The sequence below is a fragment of the Manis pentadactyla genome, chromosome 13, assembly GCF_030020395.1.
Source record: "Manis pentadactyla isolate mManPen7 chromosome 13, mManPen7.hap1, whole genome shotgun sequence".
Taxonomy (NCBI): Eukaryota; Metazoa; Chordata; class Mammalia; order Pholidota; family Manidae; genus Manis; species Manis pentadactyla.
The window spans coordinates 58997062-59023623 of NC_080031.1; the positions used below are offsets into that span (position 1 = coordinate 58997062).

The window sequence follows — 26562 nt, forward strand, 5'->3', positions numbered from 1 at the left end:
TCCGGTCCGGTTGGTTGGCGAGCAAATGTATGCCTTGTTTCTGCACACCCAAAAGATGCCTGTTTCCAGGGAAAGGCATCCCATGAGATCAAACTGAGACAAGAGGAGGAGGTCTGGGGGTGGGTTGGGAAGTAAATGTTGAACTGCCTTGTATTTGTGCCATATATGGAAGGAGAAGCTACAAGCTGCAGCTGTGAAGGGGAAGAGAGGTGAGGCTGGTTGCAATACCATAGGATCCTCTTGGCTAAGAGCAGTGAACTTTTGGTTTAGGAAGATTCTGCCATCAGGCATATCTTTGCACTCTTAGGCTCCTACATGGGCTAGGGGAGTGTCTTTTAGGGGGTCTTTTCCTGTCTTGGCAATATCTAGATGTGGTGGCATTCAGACTGCTTTGGAAGGAAATGTACCCAGATACCGGTAAGAGAGTTCCCAGATGGTTAGTATTGCGGTGATCTGAGGGTGGGAGAAGCTGAATGGTGGATTTGCAGAGGGAGGGATCTAAGGAGCCGACTGGGGTATAGTGATCTTGCTGGGCTCAAGAGATGCACAAAGGAGCAGGTTGGGTTAGATGGAGTCCACTTTGGGAGGGACCAGTTATGGCCCACTGGGGAAGTCGGTGAGCCTTTAAGACCTGTCCGATGCCTTTTAGTGCCCCTGGAAGTCTGATGTCAGATCCTTCAGCTTGGGCTGTACCCCTGGGACTGACATTCTTGGTGGAGTGTAGCCCTGCATGTCCCAAAGGGAGCAGAGGTGGCTGTGTTTGCTGTCTGAGAAAGGTGGAGACAGACCCAGCAGGGTGGCTGGATAGTCCCATTGAAGGTTTGGATGATTTGAGCAGTGTGGGAGAGTGTCTGATTGAGGTATTTAGGAAGGGTCTGTGATGTGGTGTTAGGGGTTAAGAGGATGATTAATATTGAGAAAGAAAGGATCGGAGCAGGAGAATACAGGAGGTACAGGTGGTGATTTGCCTTGGGGAGAAATCTGGGAAGGTTCCCTATAGCCATAGGTCCTGGATTATTGTATCTAAGGAGGTGGAGGACAAGCAATGGGAGAGTTCTTCTATTGGGTCGGTCAAGAAATGGACAAAGTTATAAAGAGAGAGACTCGTGGGGTTGTTTAGCCATGTCTTCGGTCTCTTCAACCACAGAAGACAGCTTGGTGATCAGGGATGTGGCTTTGGTTGGTGTGCACTGGAAAAGGGGAGCCTTTTTTAGAGATGAAAAGTGGACCCAGGAGAATGACCTTTTAACTGGCCACTGTTGGGGTAGTCAGGGTTACTTGGAAGGGCCCCGTCCATTTTGGTTTCAGCCCATGGGAGAGGCTGAGGGGGCTTCATATATCCCCAGTCTCCAGGTTGTAGGATGGAGGAGTGAGGGTGTGTGGGTTGTTGAAGGGTTTGGGGAAGGTGTAGTCTGCATAGTTCCAGATGAGATGTCTAAATGTATTAAGTAAAAAAAGTCGAGAGAGGGAGGGGTAGGTTTGAGTTGGAGGTGGGAAAAGTGAAGGTAATAAGGGGCCTTCCATATAGAACCTCAAAGGGGCTGAGCATAAGAGGTTTGTGGACGAGAGACCTGAGTTTAAAACTGGCTAAGGGCAGGAGCTGAGTCCAGTCCAAATGAACCTGGAGGGAAAACCTGGTTAGGCTCTGTCTGAGAAGGTGATTAGCCTTGTCTACCTTACCTGAGGATTGGGGTTGATATGAAATAAGGAACTTCCAGGTTATATTTAGGGAAGAGGCCACCTGTTGGGTGATCTGGGAGGTGAATTCAGGTCTGTTACTGGTTTGAATAGAAGCTGGGAGTCCGAAGCGGGGGATGATTTCAGTGAGTGGAATATGTGCTGCTCTGGAGGATCTTTTGTATAATGTAGGAAAAGGCCTCTATCTATCCGGAGAAGGTGTCAACCAGGACAAGGAGGTATCTTGGTTTCTTTACTGGAGGTATATGGGTAAAGTCTATTTGCCAGTCAGTGCCAGGGAGGGATCACCAGAACTGATGGGTAGGAAAGGGGGGAGGTCTGAGGCTGTTAAGGGTTGGAGGGTTGGTGGTTTGGCATATGGAGCACTGGGTGATAATCGTCTGTAGGGAGGTCCTGAGACCAGGAATAGGATGTCTGTGGGTCTGTAGGAGTTGGAGCAGAGGGAATGATCTGACATGGAACTAGTCATGGAAAGATGAAAGGAATTTATTTTCTAAGCCTTCAGGAAGGACCAGGTTTCCATGGAGGAACCACCATTGTCCTTGGAGTGCCCCCTGTGCTTGGAGTAGAGCTAATTCTTGGGGCAAGTAGGCATAAGAGGGATCAGGAAGCAGGGAATGGAGAGAGGGTTGATAGCTGCTTGTTTTGCTACTCTATGAGCCTCATTATTTCCATGAATGATGTGTCTGAAATTTTTATCCTGTGAGTTAGGTCTTTGATGGCCCTTGCAATGAATGACAGTAGGTCTATGGGGTAGAAATGCTGCCTCTAGGAGATCTTGAATTAGGGGTCCATTTTGTATAGGGATGTTTTTTGCTGTTGGGAGTCCTCTCTTGTGCCAGATCTGGGCATGTGATTGCAGGATATTATATGTGTATTTGGGGTCTGTATAGATGTTGATAGTTTTACCTTTTGCCAGAGTAAGAGCTCTGGTGAGTGTGATAAGTTCTGCCTGCTGTGAGGTCATCCCCGTGGGGAGGGCTGCCACCTCTGTTACTTCTCAGGGAGGGCAGGAGGACTGGCTATCATGACAGCCCTTAGTGATGTGCACCCTGCCTGGGAGGGGGTGGCCTTTGAAGTACTCCCATCAATAAACAGACAGGAGACCCCAGAATATGTTCTGAGGTCATGTGATGGAAGCGGGTGAGAGTGAAATCAAGGAGCTCAGTGTACTCATGTTGGGGGTGGAGTCTGGGCCATTAGGTACTGGAAGGTGGCAGGGTTTAGGACAGAAGAGCAGCAGAAGGTAACCGAGGGCTGTAGAAGCTGAGAGTGTAAGACCTGGACTTGGGCCCGGGAGAGAAGGGTTAGAGCCGGGGGCTAAGAAGGTTGGAGAGGTTGTGTGAGGAGTGTACTTATAGGGGCTGGTGGAGGGCAATTTTTGGGCTTTGGGGATAAGGAGCATAGCTAACGCCAGGACCTGTAAGCAGAGAGGCCAGCCTTTTATCACAAGGTCGAATTGTCTGGACAAACAGGCAACAGGCTGGAGGGAGTCCCTGGCTGGTTGTATGAGTAGTCCTAATGCTTGCCCCTTTTTGCTAGTTAAGAATAGAAAGAAAGATTTGTTAGGACTGGGTAGGGCCAAAGCAGGTGCCTTGAGGAGTGCTCACTTGGGGGCCCAGAGAGAAGCAGGAATTGAGAATGTCTCTGGCACCCTTTCTTGGGGTTCCCCATGGGAGGCCTTGTAAAGGAGTTTTGCAGTGAGTGAGAAATTTGGAATCCAGAGTCTAAAATAGCTAAGAAGCCCCAGGAAGGAAAGAAGATCTCTCTTTGCAGTAGGGAAAGGGAGATTATTAATACCTTGTTTTTGGAAGGTAAGTATGCAGAGAGCGGTAGGGGTGAGGTCAAGACCAAGGTATGTGACCTTTTGCTGTACCAGCTGAGCTGTGCATTCTGAGACATGGTATCCTTTTTTTCTAGGAATCTAAGGAGGGAGATAGTGTGGGATATAGAGTCATTTTATTTAGGGGTTGCAAAGCAAGAGGTCATCAACATACTGGAACAGGCAGCTAGGGGCCAGGTTGAGAGATTGGAGTCCTTTTCTAGTGCTTGGCCAAAGAAGTGGGGGCTGTCCCAAAATCCCTGGGGAAGAACAGTCCTGTGAGTTGTTGGGTGAACAGAGATATGGGTTCTGTGCAGAGGAAGGTGAAAAGCTGTTGGGAATCAGGGCTGAGGGGAATAGTAAAGAAGGCGTCTTTGAGGTCTAGGACAATAAAATAATGAGTACTGAAGGGGGATATGGGAGAGGAGGGTGTAGGGGTTGGGGACTACTGGGTGGGTGGGAACAACAGCTTCATTAATCTTTGGGAGATCTTGGACTAATCGGAAGGAGCCATCAGGTTTTTTTACAGGAAGGATGGGAGTATTGTGGGGGGAGTGGGTAGGGATGAGTATCTGGGGCTTAAGAAGGTGGTTGATGATGGGCTGGAGGCCAAGATGGCCCTTGGGGCTCAGGGGGTATCGGTTAACTGCGACAGCTCGAGTAGGGTCTCTCAGGGCTATTCTGAGAGGTTGGTGGTGTGAGGCTATGTAAGGGTTTTTGTGTCCCAAACAATAGAGTCAACTTGTGATTTAATAAGCTGTACCACCTCAGAGGGGAGGGCCTCTTCAGGAGGTATGATTGGGAGAATGAGGGAGGGTTCCGAGGGGAGGGAGGGAATGTGTAAGGCTGCCCCCATGTGGCGGAGAGTATCTCTTTCCAGAAGGAGTGTGGGGCAGTGGGGGATTACCAGAAAGGAATGAGTGAAAGTAATATGGCCCAAGGAACAATATAAAGGTGGGGGGTTGGACTGGGGTTTCTATTATGCCTTTCATCCGAACAACCAAGACAGAGGAGGGGGCAAAGTTCCCAGAATATTCAGTAAACACAGAGAGGCTGGCCCCCGAGTGACCAGAAAGGACACCTGCCTTACAGCCCATTACCATTGTCACCCGTGGATCCGCTGGTGTCGTCGTGGAGGGGGCCTTGGGATCCAGCCCGCTTCAGTCGGTCACTGAAAACAAAGCCACGAGGGCCTCCTGGTCCTCCCTAGATGTGTGCGGTCACTGGAGGGGAGAGGACTCAAGGAGGGGGGCTGACTTCCTTAGAGGGAGATCCATCGTCCAGTGACCCCACTGTCTGCAGTTCGGACTCCGCTCTGTAGGAGGCCTGGGATTAGGGCAAGCTTTTGCCCCAGGGCCCTGACTGCCCCAGTGAAAATAGCTGCTGGGCGGGTGTGGGGTGGAGCCTTTTGCAGGCTTGTCAGCGCGAGGTCGAACTAGGGAGGAGGCCAGAATCTCATATTCAGCTTTAGCCTGTTTTTCTTTCTAAGTTTTTTTGTTCCTCAACCTGGTTGTTGAAAACTTTAAAGGCGAGGTCTACAAGCTCTTTTGGGGGTATTTGGGGTCCATTTTCTAATTTTTGCAACTTTTTGCAAATATCTGAGAAAGACGGGGAAATGAAGTGGAAGTGTAGGAGAATAGGGTCCTCAGGGGAGTTAGGGCTGATGTTTGTGCATTTGATCATGGCTTCTGAAAGGGCGTTCATTAGGAGGTCTGGGTTTTTATCCGCACCCTTGGTAACCTCCTTGAGGCGCTCCTAGTTGACCTGTTTATTTTTACTTCTTTCTATCCCTGCCCGGAGGCAAGTGATCACGTGATCACGACTTGCCCCAACAGGGTCAGCGAGTGGGTATGTCCACTCGGGGTTTTGGGGCTCAGCCCTGGGGACCCCTCGAACTGCCGGAGCATGATTAGCAGGGTGCTGGCAGCATTGTTTTCGGCCGCACGCCAAACGCTTTCCCTCTTGTCATCCGTGAGGGTGGGCGAGAGGATGAGGTAAATGTCCCTTCAAGTGAGGTCGAACGCTTGAGTAACAAGGAGGAACTCTTCTCTGAATTTATCAGGATTTTCTGAGGACTGTATCTTTTGTTCAATACCCTCTTTTAGGCAGGAAAAGTTCATCACGATGCTTGTCCCATGTCTCTGCCCCACCTCATTCAACCCTCAAGGAATGTGGACCCTTTCTTTCGAGGAAAAGTGGGTGTCGGCCACTCTTCTGTAACTGCTTCCTGCTGAGTAGGGGCAGTCTCCCGGCCCGTGGGTCCAGCAACTCCTCCAGATCATCCACTGGAAAGGAGACGTGAACACGAACGGGCCTCGATGCCAGCTGCCGCCCGGAGGGGCAGTCTGGGGTGAGAAGCGGTCTGGGGAGTGCTGGGTGGGACCGGGAGCGGGAGGCGTGTCTGAGCGCGGCAAGGGGCGGAGGGGAGGGGCAAGGGGCGGGCCCAGGGAGGCGGAGGGGAGGGAGCCGGCGGCCGAGGGGCCCGGAGTCCGCCGAGGCCGCTGAGCTGGAGGAGGAGGGCCGGGGGCGAGCTGGCCAGCCGCGCAGGGAGGAGGCGGGGAAAGGCGCGATGTTGTCAGTGCGGAGGAGGGGAGTTTCTTCGACGAGGACAACTTTAGGGGGGTTTTGTTCAGCGGGAGGAGAGTCAGGGGGTTTCTGTTTGGCGAGAAGGATCTGAAGGGAGGAACAAAGGGAGGGCTGCTCGCGGAGTGGAAGGAGGCTTGGACAGACGGACCCCCTAACTGTCCGCCAGGCTTCTGGAGGAAGTTGTCAAGATCCCGGAGAACTTGGAAATCGAAAGTGCCCTCAGCTGGCCAGCGTGACCTGTTACCGAGTTTGTAACGGAAGTGGGGTGAAAGATTATATAGGAGAGAGTGAGGGGGGTGTCTCCCGCTGTTTTTGAGGGAGAATTGCCCATCTTGGGAGGGGTGAGAAAAGTGACCGAGGCTGGGAAACAGGCCCCCGGGACGTCTCCCCGCGATCGGTTCTCCCAGCCGGAGTCCGTGGGCTCCCGGAGCCGCACGAGACTGTCCTGCCCGCTGAGAGGAGGCGTCCCCCGGTCAGCGTGCCGGAGGCCCCCATTCGTTATGGTGTTCTCAACGGAGAACAGAGAGGAAGGGAAAGGGGACGGCGGGTCGACTTTATCGGGGCGCCCAGAGAAAGCCGATGAGGCCAGAATCCTACCCTCCTGGGAATGACGGTGGATTAGTGGCCGGTGGTGGATGTGCAGATTGAGGTCTGGAGGACGGTCCCGGGCTGGAGTTCGTGAGAGGGTGTTGGGGTGAGGAAGGGAAGGGAAACGGGGTGAGACACAGGAGGCTCTCAGCATCCGGGCGTTACCCCGGGTGGAGTCCCGCTGCCCACTGCTTCCTAGGCTGCAAAGGAGCTCCTGCTCTCAGCTCCTGGGTTTCAACACCAGATAAAAGGAAAATAAGGGACGCAAACTCCACAGTCCAACCAGGTTTATTGCTAAATCTGAGAGGGACCCTCTATTCTGGCCAGCAAAACAAAGAAGGCCTCTCTCACAAGCTAAGAGGCTTTTTATGGCAGGGTTTTTTGGCGGGCTTTTGAGGGGGTGGGTTGGGGAACGGGCGAACTTGTGGCTTGCTGACGTACCCTCCAGAAAATGCTTGTGGCCTAAGTAAAATGAAACCTAAGTGTCTGTCATGGTTGGTGGGCTTATTCAAAATGGCGGTACTCCTGTCAGGACTCTTATCAGCGGCCACTGCAGCCTGACTGAAAGCATGTCAGGTGGGGAGAAGTTGGCAGGGTGTGGGTCACAGCTACTGGGAAGGTCACATCCCCCCACTGGGCTGTAGGGACCCACGCTCCACCACCCTCAGCCTCTGCAATTCTAGAGGAGGGGCTGAGATTCCAGTGGAAAGAAGGGGGCTAAGGCCCTGGCTCCAGGATTTTATATGCATTCCCCCATTCACATTGCCCTGCTCAATTTCCCTATTTTTGGATGGAAATTTTCCTTTGGGGATTCATTTTTACCCAGCATTGTGAGTAGGTTGGGGTAGGCACATGACTCAAGCTTGGCCATCTAGAGTATTGTAGCCCCTTGGGTCACGGATGGGCATGTAACCCAAGCTGGCTGATCAAATGCCCTCTGGGGCCTGGAAGCAGGAGCCTGCTGACGAGGTAGGCCATCACTGAGCAGGAGAGATCAAGGCCTGATCTCAGCATCTGAGCTTCTGCGTCCCTGCAGGCTAATGCAGGATCATGAGATGGCTTAAACCAGTTGATTTTGATCTTGGTCAGTTGTATCCAAGAGTACTGAAGCACCATCTTCATACATCCCATGCCTTCTCTAGGGTTCCCAATTCAGTGACAGTCACTACAAGGCAGGCTGGAAATATGAAGTTCAGCTGTGCCAGACATGCTTGAGTCACCAGCAACATAGACATACGTGTGCTGACACTCAAAACATTTATGAATGAATGTGGGAATAAGGCATCCTTGGAAAGAAGGCCAGTGGAGGGAGGAGGTGAGGTTTTGGGTGGGCTTCCAAACTCATTGCACCAGAGACACAGGTAGCATCTGGAGAAGACAGAAGACCCCTGTCTACAACCATGTTTGAAAATACATTTCAAAAGTATATTGCCGATAAAGGAACCATGGACATACAATGGGGAAATGACAGCCTCTTCAACAGCTGGTGTTGGCAAAACTGGACAGCTACATGCAAGAGAATGAAACTGGATCACTGTCTAACCCCATACACAAAAGTAAATTCGAAATGGATCAAAGACCTGAATGTAAGTCATGAAACCATAAAACTCCTAGAAAAAAATGAACAAATGGGACTATACCAAGCTGAAAGGCTTCCGTACAGCAAAGAACACCATCAATAGAACAAAAAGGTACCCTACAGTATGAAAGAATATATTCATAAATGATAGATCCGATAAAGGGTTGACATCCAAAATATATAAAGAGCTCACGCACCACAACAAACAAAAAGCAGATAATCCAATTAAAATATGGGCAGAAGATCTGAACAGACACTTCTCCAAAGAAGAAATTCAGATGGCCAACAGACACATGAAAAGATGCTCCACATCCCTAATCATCAGAGAAATGCAAATTAAAACCACAATGAGATATCACCTCATACCAGTTAGGATTGCCACCATCCAAAAGACAAACAACAACAAATGTCGGCAAGGTTGTGGAGAAAGGGGAACCCTCCTACACTGCTGGTGGGAATGTAAATTAGTTCAACCATTGTGGAAAGCAGTATGGAGGTTCCTCAAAAAGCTCAAAATAGAAATACCATTTGACCCAGAAATTCCACTCGTAGGAATTTACCCTAAGAATTCAGGAGCCCAGTTTCAAAAAGACATATGCACCCCTATGTTTATCACAGCACTATTTACAATAGCCAAGAAATGGAAGCAACCTAAGTGTCCAACAGTAGATGATTGGATAAAGATGTGGTACATATACACAATGGAATATTATTCAGCCATAAGAAGAAAACAAATCCTACCATTTGCAACAACATGGATGGAGCTAGAGGGTATTATGCTCAGTAAAATAAGCCAGGTGGAAAAAGACAAGTACCAAATGATTTCACTCATCTGTGGAGTATAAGAACAAAGAAAAAAACTGAAGGAACAAAACAGCAGCAGACTCACAGAATCCAAGAATGGACTAACAGTTACCAAAGGGAAAGGGACTGGGGAGGATGGGTGGGAAGGGAGGGATAAGGGGAAAAAAGGGGGGCATTACTATTAGCACACATAATGTGTGTGGGGGCACAGGAAGGGCTGTACAACACAGAGAAGACAAGTAGTGATTCTATAGCATCTTACTACGCTGATGGACAGTGACTATAATGGGGTATGTGGGGGGACTTTGTGATGGGAGGAGTCTAGTAAACATAATGTTCCTCATGTAATTGTAGAGTAATGATACCAAAAAAAAAAGTATATTGCATTACAAAAGGACTGTTGAAATACAAATATCAAAACACAAAAACAAATTTGTGATCTAGAAACACCTGGAGTTCTTTATTAACTCATTAAATTGTAAGATACAGAGGCAGAAACACCAAGTGGTAGTGAGTGTGCAATGGCTATTTCCAGGTATCTGCAACACCCGGAGTGGCAGTGAAAAGCCCTGTGATTTCTGTGTCACAGTCGTTAAGTACTGCTCATTTTTCAACGGGACCTTGCTGCCTCCATTTGTAACTGAAGGAAACACCAAGTGTCTGTTACAGGTTCGTGAACATAAAGATGGATTTTTTTCCCTTAGCTCCTGGACCTCCCCAGTTCTGGAACCCTGGATCACAGGTTAAAAAGCCCTGTGAAGGGTGGAAGAATGAGCCACCTCTAAGGGGTGTCCCAGAAAATCAGGAAAACAAAGTGGGCTAAGGGCTTCTACTCTGTCCACGACCACCCCACCTCCAGGCCCCTTTTGGCGGTAGCCCCAGCTTGTGTTTGGGATATCTCTTCTTTCCCAGGGGTACAATCCAAGCAGCACAGTCAGGTGTGGTGCCGCCCAAGTGCTGTGTGTGTGACCTGGTGTGGCTGGTGGCCCAGAGAACCCCCTCCTGGGATTCTGATAGCACCATGCAGATGAGGCATGGAAAGGTGGCCTGGCCAGGGTATCTGAAAAGACTGCTTGATTTCCACGGCCTGGGACCCTCTCCAGCCTACTCCTGCTTGCTCCTCCCCCACTCTCCAGCACCGGGGCCCCACACTCCCCAGTCAGTCACCACCCTTCTCCCACCTGCCTCCTGGCCCTGGACTCTCCAGGTGGCAGGGCAGAATTCTGCCCCCATCCTGGGCCTCCCTCATCCCTGCTCCTCCTCCACAAAGTCAGAGTGTGGGAGGGAGGGAACTCAGATGAGTTTCCAAACTTTAGTCACTGACCGGTCATCTCCTTAATTGTTAGTAGTTTAATAATTTCCCTTAAAACAATTCACTTTGAAACTTAAATACACATTTGGAAAAATTAAAAACCCTTTGTATCACAGTCCCAGTGAAAAAACATTATTCCTTGCCAAGACAGGCCTGTGAAAACACAGGAACACAAAACAAGAGTTTCCTCCAGAAGGCTCTGACAAGGCCAGGCCTCAGTTCACAAAGTTCATTGGCAGCTCTGTCAGCTCTGGAATCAGGCCTAAAGGAGCACAGGCCATTTCTCAGGTCCCAGGATGAAGGCCCTCAGCCACTGGCGCTGCCTCACCTGCTCCTGGAAACATGCCTCTACAGAGGTGAATGCCCAGACCCTACCCCGTTCCAGGGCTTCCATCCTGCCCCAGCTGTGGCCTCGGCCAGAAGAGGAAGACACATCCCCAGCGACTTCCACAATGAGCCCACCCGGGAAGGCCGCTCCCACCAGCTCCCCACCCCCACCCCCCTGGGGCCTGGCTGGGAACCAGGACTCCCCAACTGTGACCACGCCTGAGCAGGGAAGTGGGCAAGGGCACTTCCCAAATGCTTGCCCCACCCTCGGATGGATACTTTTATTGTTCCTGCTGTTCTGGTTCCACAGAGGACTAGGGAAAGAATGAAGGTGTAAGCGCCCGGCAATGGACAGCAGGTGCGAGACCATTAGGGGCCGCGGCCCGCCTCACCCTCCCGTCCCGCCTGCCTTCCGTCCACCCGCGCCTGGCATCCGAGAGGTCACACCGCTCTGGGCTGGTCACCGTGCCAACACCCACATACAGCGACTCTTCCACTCCTGATAACGGCACTTTATCCCTGCTTCACCGAGCAGAAGTGCCACACCGGGCCTAGCACGCCTTTATCTGGCCTGCTAGAGAAAGTCCTGGAGGGGAAGTGCCCGTGGGAGTCGGTGCGGGCAACAGAGCGAGCAACGCCAGCTCCAGCCCCGTACTTAACCCGCTCCCACCGCCTCCACCTGGGAAAGGGGCCGAGGGGCTCGGAGTAAACGGCGGTGCGGTCCGGATCCGGGGCTAGGGGGTCATAATGGCGATGCTACCAGGAAGGGCCCCGGGAGCCGCCTCCACCGCACCCGCACTCGCGAAGGCCCCAGCCCCAACCTACCGGAGGCGGCCAGAAGCCCGGGCGCAGGGGCCGCTGTCCCGAGCAACGCGGCCGGGATTCCGGGCGCTGGTCCCCCACCCCGCCCCCTCGCGGAGCTGGAGGTGGCAGCCGGTGATGCGGCCCCTTTAAATCCAGGCCGCCCCGCCCTGCGCTGCCGACTCCGCGGCGGTCCTGGATCCAGGCCGGGCCGCGGCTCTCGCCGCCCAGCCCAGCCCAGCCCGGCCGGGCCCAGCCGCCGAGCCGAGGCCGCGCGCACCCCGCGCCCCGGAGGATCTGTCAGCGCGGCGCCCGGCCCGGTCCCCGGCCCCGCCCGCAGCCCCGCCCGGCCCCGGGTCCCCAGCCCTCCCCGCCCCGGGGCCGGGGCCCCCGCCGCCTCCCGGCCCCCGCGCCCGGGCCCCGGTCCCCCGGGCCATGCGGCCTCGGCCCCGCCGGCGCCCGCCGCGCACCCGAGATGAGGCTCCGCAATGGCACCTTCCTGACGCTGCTGCTCTTCTGCCTGTGCGCCTTCCTCTCGCTCTCCTGGTACGCGGCGCTCAGCGGCCAGAAAGGTGAGCCCCTTCCTCCGCCGTCGGCCGCCCGAGTCGACCCCGCACCTGGGCGCGGGCGGCCCGGGCGGGTCCGGCCAGGTCCGGCCAGTGGCCGCGGGAGGCGGCCGGAAGCCGACGCGGGCGCCCCTCCCCTCCTCGCCCCCACTTGTTTGCTTCCCGAATAACGAGTCTCCGGCCTGGCCTGGGCCGAGCGGCCGGCGGGTGCCCGCTGTGGCGCTCAGGACCGCGGGACCGGCCTCCATGAGTAGTTATGCCGATGCCAGGGGGCTGGTCGCTCCCGCTGGCGAACTGGGGACCTCGGAGTTGGGGGACAGAGACACAAGGTCACAGAGGTGGTTGTGGCTAGGTGGTTCCTCGAGTACGAGCTCCAGGCACCTGGACAAGAGCAGGTACTCTGTTCCTGAGACAGGTGCGAGGGAGCAGCTAGACACTAGGCAGTGCCCTGCACCGCAGCCCACTGGGGGAGCTGCCCCCTGGGGCCTCTGCAGCCCTCCTCTGTGGCACCTGGCCCCAGGATTCCTCCGCAGGGACCTGGGCTGCTGGGACAGCATTCCTGTGGCTGCGGCCTGGGAAACGCGGAGGGAGGCCTCCTGAGCAGCCGGCTGCAGTTAACTTATTTGCCTCTGCCCCCTCCCAACCCACCTCACACACTTGAAGTTTGGTCAGGCTAACCCGCCACCACCAGAGCCCTCTGAGTCTAGCCAGCACACTTTCTGGGGCCCAGCAGTGGCTGGAGTCGCTTGTTGTTGGAGTGGCTGGGGCTGAGGGGCCACACAGGCCTTGTCCACCAGCCTGCAGCACCAGAGGCAACGGGGAAGAGCTGCTTCCTTCCTGCCTCCTGGCCTTCCTGCAGGAGGCCTAAATGGGATTAGGCTGAGGCCCGCTGACCCTCTACCTCCTTCCCACCTTCGGCTTCCCTGTGCCCCAACCCTGTGCTAAGTGAGGCTGGGGGAGGAGGGCGGGGGAGGAGCTGCAGCCCTCCCAGCCCTCCAAACCCCAAAGGTCCCACCTGGCCCCTGCCTACCTCAGTCCTCCTGTTTGGGTGGAGGCCTGGGCTGGCCTTAGGGCTCCAGGGACTCTGAGGGGAGATCCCTAGGGCTTGGCACAGCTGGGGTAGAGTTCTCTGAAGGTGGAATGTGTCACTGAGGGGATGGCAGTTTGGACTCTGGGAGAGTGGCCATGTAAACAAACTGGCATGAATGCCAAGGTGGGGCTATATCTAATGGGCTGGAGCACATTGCTCAGATTGTGGGGAGGGCAAGACCCTTCTCTGGGAGCCTGGCAAACCACAGGGAGCCAGTCTCTGGGAATAGCAGAGTGAGGGGGCTACCAGTAGCTTCATCTGAGGCCCACTGTTCCTGAGGGGAGCATCTAGGAGGCTGGCACTTGAAGGGCCTGGGGAACAGGAGAGCACCCCAACCAAAGAAGTATGAGCCTTGGACACAGGGGCCCTCATGGAAGCCCAGGAGCCTGTGAGATGGGGTGACCTGGGCCTTCCTTGTCAAAAGCCTACCATTTTTTCTGCAGGCCCAGTAGGGCCAGGTCTTCTGAGGCCTCAAGAGACACCCAAATCCGGGCTCTTCTGTGAACATTTCTCATTGTTACATGTATGCGACTGTGTTAAGCTCATGCCTAAGCCAGACTAAGCCAGTCTGAGGCCCGACTAGACCCTGGCTTCCAGTTTTCAGCAAGTGAGGAGCTCAGGGCAGGGCTGGTGCAGGCACTGATTCTTAGGGGAAGGGAAGAGTAACTCGGATCTATAGGGAAGGGAGGAGGTGGGCAGGGAGCCAGAGAAGAAGGAGGCATCCTGAAAGCCCAGGGCCAAGGGCCAGGAAGGACATGTAGGCCTTGGCAAAACAGACCCTGGATATAGGTTTGGGGCCCACTTTCATATCCAGCTTGACCAAATTTTCACAACAGTTCCATTAGCATTCAGACTGTAGCCCTCAGCCAAGCATCTGCTGAAGGCCTGTCCCCAGGGAGAACAGCAGACCCTCCAGGGGGCCAGCCTCAGCCACACAGGTCCTCCTGAGCATCTGGGCAGCCTGGCTTCAGCAGCCCTACCCACAGTAAGAGTGAGGGCACGGCCTGGAGACGGGGTGAAGAGCTGCTGCTCTCCCTGCGCCTGTCCCAGCTGAAGATGTTCTGGGGCCTGGCACCTGCCTGTGAGCCTGTTTTCCCTTCCCTAAGTACAAGTCACAGGTCTGTGCCCCAGCGTGGCTCTTAAATCTGGTTTTTCAACTGAGAGGGAACCAGGGGGAAGACTATCTTCAGTGGGCCTCTGGAGACCTGATTAGGCTGCTTGCGGGGGAGGCGGAGGGAACCTTCAGTGCTGTGGCTGCAGCTGCAGTCCTTCCCTGGGGCTACCTGCACCTGGGCCAGCCCCCCTCCATCTCCCTGGGGTGGGAAGGTATGGATAAAAGCTCTGCCTTAGCTCCACCCCACAGAGGCCAGGTGCTCCCCAGGCCTTTGCAAACCCTTCCAACTTGAGCTGCCTTCCCAGCACACTCACCACCCAGCCCTGCCACCCAGCCCACAAAGGCTGCGGGATGTCAGGATGGAATTGGCAGAGCCCTGGCATAAGCCCATGGGAAGGCAGCCACAGAGTTTGAGTTTCTGGCTTTCACAAGCAAGAGGAGTAGACCCCATGACCAGAGAAGCCAGGGATGAGGGTCAAGCTGGGGACCTTGCAAACAGTGGACAGGGCAACAGCAGGGTCAGACTGGAGGGACAGAACCTACAGCACTGAGGGAAATGACAGGTCTATGTGGGCCAGAGCCAGGCCCACAAACCCCCGGGGCCCATCACCTCCTGGTAAACAGGAAGGTCAGGATCTAGGTAGAGGGAGGCCCCTGAGAAGGGAGGCTAGCATACGGAGCAGGCTGGTCCCAGGCCCTGGTGACCAGGGTGATTCAGGGCACTGGTGCCTACCTCTGCCCACACAGCCTGGCTGAGGTAGGCTAAGGTTGGACAGAGCTCAGCCAGCTTAACAGAGAGGCCTAGGGAGGTGGCAGCAGTCAGAATGGTCTGGAGGCCTCCCTCTTTCCCCACTGTCCCCCTCATGGAGGGGTCCCACAGCAGGGGGCTGCTCTGGGCTTGGCCAGCGGCACAGGGGCTGCCCCTGCAGGACTCGGAGGCTCCCCACACTAGGGTTGGCAGCAGGGACTCAGGCAGACAGGAGAGAGGCCACCTGCCACATGGAAACAGCTTTGAACTCCACCTGTGGGGCCTCAGCCCCTCCAGGCCCCAGAACACTCCTGGGGCCTTGATGCCCCCCAACCAAGCTGGGCGGGTGTGTGTGTTGGGGTGGCTGGCTCCACTCAAGGGGTCAGGTTTCCAGGGGAACCCAGCCCAGAACCCAGTGCAGAGCCTCAGAGATCCTGTAACCCAACTCTCTCTGTCCTCCCTTGCGAGGGGCTGTCCCCAAGCTCTGAGGCTTGGAGTGGCCTGGCCTTTAGGCCCTGGGCAGGGCAGGGTGTCCAAAAAGAGGCTGCAGCCAACGGAGTGTGGAGGGCGGGCTTGGCCGTCCTCGCCTCCTCCTGCCTAGAGGCTCGCCTTCCTCTTCCCCTGGGACTTTGCACTTAGACCCACTGCGCAAGGTGGTGCATCCCAAGGTGAGGCACCTTTGCCTTGTTTGTGACCTTTAATGCACTGGGCTGTGGGCAGCCACACCTACACCAGGGATCAAGGAACAAGAAAAGCCCCTGGTGGTGGCAGGGGAGGTCTGGGAGCCTTCTTAGACTGGGAAACTAGACTTTGAAATTAGGCCTTGAAGGCTACATGGGTTTTCATTAGGCCCAGGAGAGAAAAGGGATCCCAGACAGAGGTGACACACGTGAAGGCACAGATGCTAGACAAGGGAAAGGAGCTGTATGTGAGGGCAGTAAGGGTGGCATGGGTGAGACTGGAAAAGGCCTCAGATGCATAGCCCGGCGGGACCTGGCTGCACTGGCCCCAGGCAGGCACAATGTTTGTCTCACTCTGGCAGTGGGTCCCTGTCAGACCAATGGAGCCAGGTACTTGGCACCCTGGGGACTGTCCTCCACTGCCAGGCAGCCCCACCTGTGCCGCTCCTGCCCCGCCTACACCCCTAATGCTCGCAGCAAGTACCCAGCTGGAGATACTGACATTGGGCCCCCTGGGGTGACATGCAGGTCCTCTGAGGTGGCCCCAGCCTAGCACAGGTCTCCAGAGAAGAAGGCCTCAGGGCATTCAGAGTTGTGTCCCCTCTTTGTCACTGACTCACTGAGTGGCCCTGGACTAGGGTGCTCCTGTGAACCGTGGGTGCTGTTACTGCAGCAGCCATGCGTTGGGGCTGGTGTCAGATTTCAGAGCTGGTGCCAAGTGCAGAAATGAGCAACCAGGGCCCACTAGGGACAGTGACAGATGGGCACCCAGAGCTCAGGCCTACCAGGAGGATGGGAGGTGGACTCCAGGGAGGGTGTCTATCCATAGAGCCTTGTGGTGGGGCTGCTCTGATCCCTGTGCAGGGCAGTGGGGGGGCAAGATGCAGAAGCTGAGGGGACGGACAGGAAGAAGGCTGGGAGTTTAAGAAGCGCCTTGTGGAAGGGTGAGGTCCTTGTGCCCTGCATGGGACCTTGGTCATCTTGTCTCCTGGATGGAGTAGATGGATGCTGCAAGGAGAAGCAGGAGGGGGCTTTGGGAGCCACTGCGTGGACAGGAGCCGGTCTGGGGCTAGAAGTGATCCTGCAGCCCTCCCACTTCAGATGCTGCCTCAAAGGAGGAAAAAATGGGGTAGGGGGAAAGCAGTGGAGTGGGCTAATCCCCTAGAGGAGGCTATTCTCCCCAAAGTGTGAGTGTCAGTGCGACTTCCGAGTGACCCTTGTGGAACCCCAGGTAGCTGGCATGTGGCCAGAACGGGAACAGGTGTAGATAGGCTGTCGTAGAGCTGGGTATGAAAATGTACGTGTTGGCACCCTCAAGGGTTGTAGGTCAGCTCTAGGCTGCCCCCTTGTGACAGCGTTCATACCATCCACAGGCGATGTGGTGGACGTGTACCAGCGGGAGTTCATGGCGCTGCGTGACCGGTTGCATGCGGCCGAGCAGGAGAGCCTCAAGCGCTCCAAGGAGCTCAACCTGGTGCTGGACGAGATCAAGAGGGCCGTGTCGGAGAGGCAGGCGCTGCGAGACGCGGACGGCAATCGCACCTGGGGCCGCCTAACCGGTGAGCGCCAAGCGGGACTCCGCAGGGGAGCCGGGGCTGAGCGCAGGCCGCGCTGTCTGACCCGTCCCTTCCCCACCTGCCCAGAGGATCCGCGACTGAAGCCGTGGAACGGCTCGCACAAGCACGTGCTGCGCCTGCCCACCGTCTTCCACCACCTGCCTCACCTGCTGGCCAAAGAAAGCAGCCTGCAGCCGGCGGTGCGCGTGGGCCAGGGCCGCACAGGAGGTAGGGGCGGGGCCGGGCGGGGCCGGCGCGGGGGCGGGGCCGGCCGGCGTCCCGCCCAGTATCGCCCCTCCTCCTCCTGCAGTGTCGGTGGTGATGGGCATCCCCAGCGTGCGGCGCGAAGTGCACTCGTACCTGACGGACACGCTGCACTCGCTCATCTCGGAGCTGAGCCCGCAGGAGAAGGAGGACTCGGTCATCGTGGTGCTGATCGCCGAGGCGAGTGTGCTGGGACACGGCGCGGCGGTGGAGGGGATATTCAGAGGGGATCACACAGCACAAAATAACTAGGAGGCAAAACGGACGCAGAGCAACATTCTAGAGGAAAAAGCTCTCATCATTTCAACTGTCAGTTTCATTCACAAATTTATCAGGATGAAAAGTTAAAAAGAAAGAAACGTTTTGGCGCCCCCTCGTGGAGGCGCCAGTTACCTAGTCTGCCTCATCTCATTCCACAAAGGGCTTTTTTGGAGGCACCTTAGCTTCCACGGCCCTCGGGGTGGGGGACTCACTCCCTCCGTATCCAGGGTCATCTGAAGTCTGTTCCCTTCCCTAGCCCCTTCCAGGCCTTTTGGGGTGGCAACCCAGCTTAGGGAGGGTGCTTGGTCTCCCCACAGACCGATCCACAGTACACCTCGGTGGTGACAGAGAACATAAAAGCCTTGTGAGTACTGGCAGCCTGACAAAGCCAGTGGAGGCAGGGCTGCGGGGTGTGGAGCAGGCAAGTGCTGGCTTCCCCACTAGATGGTTCCTTTTCCTTGTGGGAAAGGCTGCTTCCCCTCTTGGCTGAAAGGGGGTGGGCAGATAGAGGTGGCCGAGCCCCTCTGGAGCCTCACTGCTAAAGGAGGATGGGTGTGGCATCAGGGGATGTCTGCCCCGTGGGCCTTAAGAAAGGGATATGGTCTGGTTAGCTCAGTTCTGCCCCTGCTGTGGTGCCTGGAAGCTGCACATCCACAGGGCCTTCCTGTCCCCCAGGTTCCCCATGGAGATCCATTCCGGGCTCCTGGAGGTCATCTCCCCTTCCCCCCACTTCTACCCTGACTTCTCCCGCCTCCGAGAGTCCTTTGGGGACCCCAAGGAGAGAGTCAGGTACTAGCACTAACCCATCCCCATATGCCCAGCAGCCTGTCCCCCTGTGCCAAGAACCCAGTCTGTTTGTGCCTGAGTCCCAAGCACTTCCCTGCAGACCCCTGCATGGGGTGGGGAGGAGGGCATGTTCACTCTGTGGCCTCTGCCGTGGTCACACTATGTGTGTATTGAGGGGAGTCTGAGCTCCTGAGGCCCCTGCCCCTGGCCTGCAGGTGGAGGACCAAACAGAACCTCGATTACTGCTTCCTTATGATGTACGCACAGTCCAAAGGCATCTACTACGTGCAGGTCAGCGCTGAGACCCTGCCCTGCCCTAATGGCCCTGGGCCCTGACTGGGCCTGGGTGGTGAGGCCTGCCCTGCCCCTGTGCCCACCCTGAGTCGCAGCCCCTTCTACCCACTGTGGTGCAGCTGGAGGATGACATTGTGGCCAAGCCCAACTACCTGAGCACCATGAAGAACTTCGCACTCCAGCAGCCCTCCGAGGACTGGATGATCCTGGAGTTCTCCCAGCTGGGCTTCATTGGTGTGCCCCCACCCCCACCCCCACCTGGCCAGAGCCCCACAGTCATCCCCCTTCTGCCTTTCTGTCCTCATCTTTCAGCCCTGCCCTGTTCCCAGGCCCCAGTACTACCCAGGGTACTGCTCTGAGCTTGGCCTGAGGTGCCTGCTGCAGCCCCTCCTGGCCTGTTCCCACCCATCCTCTACGAGGAGAGGTTGCAGCTCACCATCCCTGTCTGCCCCCTGTGCCCGCATCTGCCTGCAGCCGTCCACAGGGTTTGTGGGGTCCCTCCCCAGTGGCCCCCACAGGGAGTAAGGACAAAGGGCAGGGCAGATCTGCCCATTGAGCACCCTTTCCCCCCATTCCCGCTTCCAGGAAAGATGTTCAAGTCGCTGGACCTGAGCCTGATTGTGGAGTTCATCCTCATGTTCTACCGGGACAAGCCCATCGACTGGCTCCTGGACCATATCTTGTGGGTGAAAGTCTGCAACCCCGAGAAGGACGCGGTGAGCAGGGCTGCACAGGAACAGGTGGGGGGCCTTGCGGGGTGCAGCCTCCAGCAGGGACCGTGTCGGCATCCACATGCCTAGCACAAGGAGAAATGCTGTCCTGGGAGGCAATGCTGAGCTGAGCCCTAGGCTGTCACCTCCTTCCACAGAAGCACTGTGACCGGCAGAAGGCCAACCTGCGGATCCGCTTCAAGCCATCCCTCTTCCAGCATGTGGGCACTCACTCCTCGCTGGCGGGCAAGATCCAGAAACTGAAGGTGGGCTGTGCTGTCCTGGAGCCCGGCCAAGTACAGGCAGAGCCTGGGGTGAGGCAGGGCAGGCCCAGGGTCTGCTCTAGCACCACTGTCCCTCGGCTGCAGGACAAGGACTTTGGGAAGCAGGCACTGCGGAAGGAGCATGTGAACCCACCAGCGGAGGTGAGCACGAGCCTCAAGACCTACCAGCACTTCACCCTGGAGAAGGCCTATCTCCGGGAGGATTTCTTCTGGGCCTTCACGCCTGCTGCGGGGGACTTCATCCGCTTCCGCTTCTTCCAGCCGCTGCGCCTGGAGCGGTCAGTGCCAGCACCATGGAGGAGGGCAGGGTGGCTACCAGGGTGCAGGCTCCCCACAGATGTCTGGGCCTGCAGGTGCCCCTCAGTGATCGCCAGCCCATTACCTAACCTCAGCATTGCCTCCATCTCTTTACCTGGAACATGGGGCTCATGGCAGTAGCCGCCTTGTAAAGACTGTCAGGCAGTGCCCATGTCACCATCGTCCCTACAGATAAGGCCCTGGTTGCCATGGCCCAGAGATTGCCCCCAGCTGTGTCCAGCCTGCCCAGCACCCCAGGGCCCCTCTTGCACTCCTGGCTCAGGTCGGGTGTCTCATCTGCTGGGCAGCGTGCAGCGCCATGCTTCACTCCTGCGGCAGCTCACAGGCCCCTCTGGCCACAGGTTCTTCTTTCGCAGCGGGAACATCGAGCACCCAGAGGACAAGCTCTTCAACACATCTGTGGAGGTGCTGCCCTTTGATGTGAGTGTGGTAGAGCGTGGGTGTGCCCTGAGGCCCAGCCCTCCACAGCAGCTGGCTTCAGTCCAGGATTTTGCCCCCAGAACCCCCAGTCTGACAAGGAGGCCCTGCAAGAAGGCCGCTCAGCCACCCTGCGGTATCCGCGGAGCCCAGATGGCTACCTCCAGATTGGTGAGCTGGGAGCAGGTGGGGGTGGGTGGGGGAGAGGCTGGGCTGGGGCCTTGGGGCACCCTCTCAGTGCTGCCCTCCCCCAGGCTCCTTCTACAAGGGTGTGGCAGAAGGGGAGGTGGACCCTGCCTTCGGGCCCCTGGAAGCCCTACGCCTCTCCATCCAGACAGACTCCCCAGTGTGGGTCATTCTGAGTGAGGTGAGGCAGGGCTGGATGAGGAGCTATTCTGACGGCCAGTGGGGGGTTGGGGGGTAGACAGAGCTCCCCAGCTGACTCTGAACCTGGCCTCTCCAGATCTTCCTGAAAAAGGCTGAGTAAGCTGAGGGCTTCTGAGGATGCACCGGCTGGCCCTGAAGCCCCCCGAGATCTGGGAGGTCGTCGCTGCTGCCCCCAGAGAGATCCAGGAGCGGCTGCCCAGTTTGAAGGGTCAGCCTGGTGCCATGCTCACCGGCCTGGGGTCGCTGCTGGCCCGGAGGTCCCAGGAGCTGGTGCTGCCCCCGCCCGCCTGGCCGCGGGAGGAGGCAGGCGGCCCCCACACTGTGCCTGAGGCTGGCCCATGCCGCCCTGAACCGCCCGCACCCGGCCGGCTGGAGCCAGGTTGTTTTAGAAGAGCTTTTTCCTGGGCGCCTGCTGCTCCGGCGCGAACACTGGAATGCATATACTACTACATGTGCTGTGTTTTTTATTCTTGGATACATTTGATTTTTTCACGTAAGTCCACATATACTTCTATAAGAGCGTGACTTGTAATAAAGGGTTAATGAACTGTGTGCCTCCCGTGTGAGTGCTGGGAGCTCCCTCCTGCTGGTGGGAGAGGCCAGGCCACACCACCAGTGACTGCCACCTCTGGGCGCCACCTCCACCTCCACCTCCCCCCAGCTCCGCTTGCCCATGTGTCCCTCCTGCCTCCCGGCATGGAGTCCGATCCATATCCCATCGCTGAAAGCCAACCCCCCAACCCACCCCCCACCCTAAGTGCGTTCTCTTAGCTCCCATCATTCTGTCCCAACTGCCGAAGGCATCCGCCACCTCATCCTCCTTCATGGGTCTCAGCCCTGCCCTTGTCCACTGTCCCCAAAGCCCTGCTTAACCCTCCTCCCTGTTTCTGACACATTTTAGGGTCTCCCGCCCACCTCGGGGCCTTTGCACACGCTGCTGCCCTGCCTGCGAATCTCTCTCCCTGCCGACTGGCTAAGTCACCTCTTTAGGGGCGCTCTGTCGGGTGGACAGGCCTTCCCCGGGTCGGGCCCGCCAAGGCACCCGGACCTTTCCTTGAGAGTCTATCTCGACTATGACCACATTTGTGGTCGTCCCCACTTCTCCGCGGCAGGGCGGCCTGCACACCTGTGCTCTTCTAGAGACCTGGTGTCAGTTGTGAAGGCCAGGGGAGGAGGAAGAGGGCGGCTGGGGGTGAGCGAGGGGCGGCGGCAGGCGAAGAGCACGCTGAACACAGGGAGGGGCGGTAGGGCGAACCCAGCTCCGGGGGCTGAGCGCCTGGCGGATGGGGACCGGCTCGAGCCCTGCCCGGGGGGCGGGAGGCCCCTTTCCTTCCTTGGCCTTACCCCGAGAACGCCGACCCGACTGCTGCGGCCAGGAGCTGGACGCTTCCAGGCTCCAAGCCCGCTGTGCGCGACTCCCTCCGACCCAGAGAGCTCATTAGGCGTCCGGTCACGGTCACTTTTAATTGGACACTGGGACGGGGGCCAGCACCCCTCCCCCATCCTCCAGGAGGCTCCGGCTCTTCTCCCGCTCTGCCGACTGGGCGTCCTGGGTCTCAGGCCCTGGGCAGTAGCGTCCGGAGCTGTCCGAGTAGCGCGGAGCGCAGCGCGGCCGGGAGGAAGTGGGCGAGCAGGCCGAGCGCCGCCAGCACCACAAGCAGCCACAGCGCTCGCGCGCTCGCGTACAGCGGGGCCAACCTGCGGGCGGGGCTCGGCGGGGGCGGAGCGTCGGGAGGCCACGCCCTCTACCCCGCCCACTTCGTCAGGGCCCGCCCACCAGTCCCCCAGAAAGAGGCCCGCCTCCCACCAGTCACCTGGTCCCCAGGCGCCGGCGGCTCAGACCCCGCCCACAAGCCCACGAGCAGCCTTTTCTTGGGCGCCGCTTCGTCTCCCCGGGAGCCCCGCCGGGTTCTCTCACCTTTGCTGCACCGACAGCGAGTAGCCCTGAAAGTAGCGGAGGCGCGCGAACAGGTAGACCAGACCGCACAGGGCCGCCGCACCTGGCAGGGACGGGCGGGGGCCAGGTGAGCCCGCTGGCGCCGGGTCCCCCGGGGCCCCAGTGCCTGGCCCCTTGCCCGCAACCAGACCTTCGTGAAAGAAGATGCCGGCGACCCAGAGCGTGGCGAGGAACAGCGGGAAGTACTCGCTGCAGTTCACTCTGCGGCGGGGACGGGGCGGCATGAGGGCGCCGGCCGGGGGCCTCGGACCCTGCCCCGCCCCGGGCTCGCTGGCTCCCCGCCCCACGCTCACTGAGCTCGGTAGACGCGCTCGAACTCGGGCGGGCCGGTGGTGAGCGGTGGCGCCACGCGGAAGGCCCTGCGCGCCGAGATCACCCGCAGGGAGAAGTAGGCTGGTAGCGAAGAGGCGGGAGTCAAGTCTGGCCTCCCCGACGCCCGCAGCCTCCGTCTGGCCCCGCCCCTTTTCCCTCCCGTCTCCAGGCTGACCTTGGCACGACGCCCCTGCGAAGCCCTCCCCAGGGGACCTTCAGTCTCCGCGCGTCTCTGGGTTTGCTCTGAGTCCACGCAGCTCAATGGGGAGGGCAGGGTGTGGGCCTGGGACCCCGAGACACCCTGTCCCCCTCCACCCTCCCTTGGGTGTCGGGGGGAGGAGGCGAAGTCACTGGGGCACCTGCCCGTGGGAGGGGCCAGGTCACCCTGAGTCAGGACTTTGCTCCTCTTTCATTTGACTTGCAAAACACAGGCAAAGCCCGGCTCCCACAGGGGATGCCCACCTGCTCTCTTCCAGGGTTCTTTTTGCTGGCTGAGGCCCACTCCCCCTGCCCCAAGCCAGGTGCTTGGCATGCCTACCCCAGTCGTCCCTCAGTGGCTTTTCTCCATCTTGTTGCATGTCCCCTTGGTCAGACACCCTCTCAGCCTTGGTCTCTGCCCAGAGTCTCACAGTTCACCCTGCAGGCACCCCCAGGGCTTCCTCCCTACCACTCCGGGAAAGTGTGAGCCCCAGTCCCTGCTCCTCACCTGGGCCTGGGTCCTGGGCAGCCCCCCAGGGCCTGGAGAGCAGAGGCAGGCCACTGGGGTCTGAGGCCCACCACCTCCCAAGCAGGGCCCTGCCCACCTTGCAGCAGGACTCCCAGGAGGGTGACGGTGGCCAGGAGGGCCACTTCGTCCTTCATGGTGCAGGCAGCTCTGTCAGGCCTCGGCGCAGGACTAGCTGCAGAGCTCTTCTCAGTCCCTGTGCTGCGCAGAGGCTGGCCCCGGAGAAGAGTGGCCCATTCTCTCCACCCCTTTTCAGTGTGGGGGTGTGGGGCAGGGGTATGAGCACAGCCAGAGAGCGCCAAGAGCCTGGTCAGGCTAAGGGGGCGGAAACCAGAGCCAGATGGAGCCGGAGCAGGACACAGCATCTGGCTGCAGAGAGCCTGGCCACTTCCTCTCAGTCACTCTTGCCCTGTCTGTGCCCAGCCCTGGACTGGCAGAGCCCAGGCGCTCCCCCCAGCACGTTCCAGCCTCAGTGTGTTAGACTGCCATGTTGACTCAGTGTCCCTCCCCCGGGCCCAGCACCCTCAGCAAGTTCCCCTTGGCCTTCCAGACTTCCCCTTGTCCTGAGTCTGGTAAAGAACTTAGGGCCCCCCACCTGAAGCCCCCACTGCCACCACTTCCCCCCCATTGCCACTCATTCTCAAATCCACCCAGGGGCCACCTTCCGAGCCCACCCTGCCCCAGTTGTCCCACCTGGACACAGGTCACAGGATCCTCATGGGGTCGCAGCCCTGACACCCCGACTTGTACACTACCAGGGCTGTTTTGTAATGAACACCTCTGACTGCGGGGCAATGCAAGCACCCAGCCCACCCTGGGCACAACCAAGTACCAGCTCCCTTCCAGGAAACCTGTAGCCCACCAGCCTCACAGCTTCCTGGGCTCCAGGCACATGAGCCATCTTGAAGACCACCTGGCTGGCCTGGCAGGGTGGGTCAGCCCACTCACCATGGGTTGGCCCATGGTCTTCTGGGCCCCTGATGCTGGACCTGCCATTTCTGACTGCCTGGCATCCTTCCTTCGGAGGCCCACCTTTCTACACTCTGGGCCTGTGGTCTGGGCGCAGTTGCCTCCCTCCCTCACAGGCCTGTGGGAAGGACATGTGGGCCAAAACTGACTGTGAGCTAAGGCTGACTTAAGCCAGGGAGACGCAGTTCTGGAAATTTCCTTAGAAATTTGGGAAATGGAGCCCTGAGTGGGGATGGAGATTTCTGAGGGTATCTAGGGCCATTGGCCACCCTGAAGAGGATGGAGCCAACACAGGGCCACACAGCTGTGAGGAGCAAGGTGGCTCAGGTCCTGGAACCCTGGGGCCACCTTGCCTGGAACACCCCCTGGCTGGCCAGACTATCTGTTTTATAATACAGCGGCCACTTCTCCTTTTGGCTCAGGCTGGTTGGAGGTGGGTCTTTGGTGGCGGCAGAGTCAGACTGGTAGACAAGCACAGGCAGGAGCCAGCAAGGCCACAGCGCAGGCTGTGCTGCGGGAGGGAAGGGCCACGGGTCTTCAGGGCCGGAGCTACGGCACCCAGCCCTGGGCCACCATGAGGCCTTGGCACCCCTCTGCCTGGTCACTCTGGAGGGCCGCCACATGTCAGGGCCCTGTGACTGCTGGAGCCCTGCACCTGCTGCTCCCAAGCTTGCGATCCAGCCTCATGGCTTTATTGCCTGCTGGCCTCCCCAAAGCCCCTTTCCCCCTCTCATAGCCTGGCCAAAGCCCAGTGAGTGCCCTTTGCCATCATCACCCCCAGGGAACCAGCTGCTGGGGACAGAGGCCAAGGAGCAGATGAGTGCCAGGGAACAGGTGCCAGTCACACTGCAAGCCTGCTCTTCGCCCACTCAGCCCCTTTCCTCCCTGAAACCTGTCCTGACCCCAGCCCACTGCTCGCAGCCTGTGCCCCCGCCAGGCCTCCTGGAAGGCGGTCACCTGAACCACACATCTTCGGGGCTCCTGGGTTTAGTGTGTCTTGGGCCTGAGTGTGGGTCTGCAGGTGTTCAGATTCTCCTCTCTGCCAGACTCATTTCCCCTGAGGCCTGGACATCCTTCCTTCTGAGCTCATCCCCTTCTGCCCTGGCAACAGGAAGCTGGGGCCCAACATCAGCTCCTGAGGAAGTCCCTGGGCAGATGTCCAGGCAGCAACTGGGGGCTCAGCCCCTGGAGCTCCCCTCAAACCCCTCAGTTGGCTCACCCACCCTCTGAGCTTTCCCAGCCTCTGAGGTCCCGGTCAGGCTGACAGAGGTCCAACCTGAGGCCCTCTAGGCCCAGGCCACCCACCCATCCTGGGCAGCCCGGAAGAATCACAGGGAAGTGAAAAAGCTCCTCCCTAAGCCTCTGTGACCTGGAACGTAAGCCCTCTGTACTAGAGTCCCTACGTGACCCTGAGGAACATTCTGGAAGCTGAGCTCATGAAGGACCTCTAGGGACTCGAAAGGCCCACAGAACCGTTATGTTGAAAAAAAACCACAGTTTCAGTACAATAGACCACTGCAAGCATGCCCAACTCAGACGCTAAGCATTTCACCAATTGTTCCACTAAAATAGTACACAGACCTCAAAACATTATGCTAAGTTGTGGCA

At 57.9% G+C, this 26562-nt stretch overlaps 2 protein-coding genes across 5 annotated transcripts; one reads left to right on the plus strand and one right to left on the minus strand.

Moving 5' to 3' along the window:
* Positions 1–11737: 11737 nt before the first annotated feature.
* MGAT4B (alpha-1,3-mannosyl-glycoprotein 4-beta-N-acetylglucosaminyltransferase B) lies at positions 11738–21540 on the plus strand. Of its 3 annotated transcripts, none has more exons than XM_036892650.2 (15): positions 11738–12089; positions 17089–17274; positions 17359–17499; positions 17582–17715; positions 18114–18160; positions 18472–18585; positions 18798–18873; positions 18996–19110; positions 19462–19592; positions 19745–19852; positions 19955–20148; positions 20530–20608; positions 20689–20776; positions 20860–20972; positions 21069–21540. In XM_036892650.2, the coding sequence occupies exons 1-15, from the start codon at positions 11993–11995 to the stop codon at positions 21090–21092; spliced, it is 1647 nt and encodes a 548-aa protein (XP_036748545.1). In that variant the 5' UTR covers positions 11738–11992; the 3' UTR covers positions 21093–21540. The 3 variants fall into 3 exon arrangements, with proteins under 3 accessions (XP_036748545.1, XP_036748546.1, XP_036748547.1); XM_036892652.2 differs by lacking the exon at positions 11738–12089 and adding an exon at positions 12309–12478; XM_036892651.2 differs by lacking the exon at positions 18472–18585.
* Positions 21541–22437: 897 nt separating this feature from the next.
* LTC4S (leukotriene C4 synthase) lies at positions 22438–24254 on the minus strand. 2 transcript variants are annotated; one of them, XM_036892647.2, is made up of 5 exons: positions 24065–24254; positions 23243–23342; positions 23080–23150; positions 22911–22992; positions 22438–22690 (listed from the first exon to the last, which is right to left on the minus strand). In XM_036892647.2, the coding sequence occupies exons 1-5, from the start codon at positions 24120–24122 to the stop codon at positions 22549–22551; spliced, it is 453 nt and encodes a 150-aa protein (XP_036748542.1). In that variant the 5' UTR covers positions 24123–24254; the 3' UTR covers positions 22438–22548. The 2 variants fall into 2 exon arrangements, with proteins under 2 accessions (XP_036748542.1, XP_036748541.2); XM_036892646.2 differs by having other exon boundaries at positions 22438–22737; positions 24065–24253.
* Positions 24255–26562: the final 2308 nt, after the last annotated feature.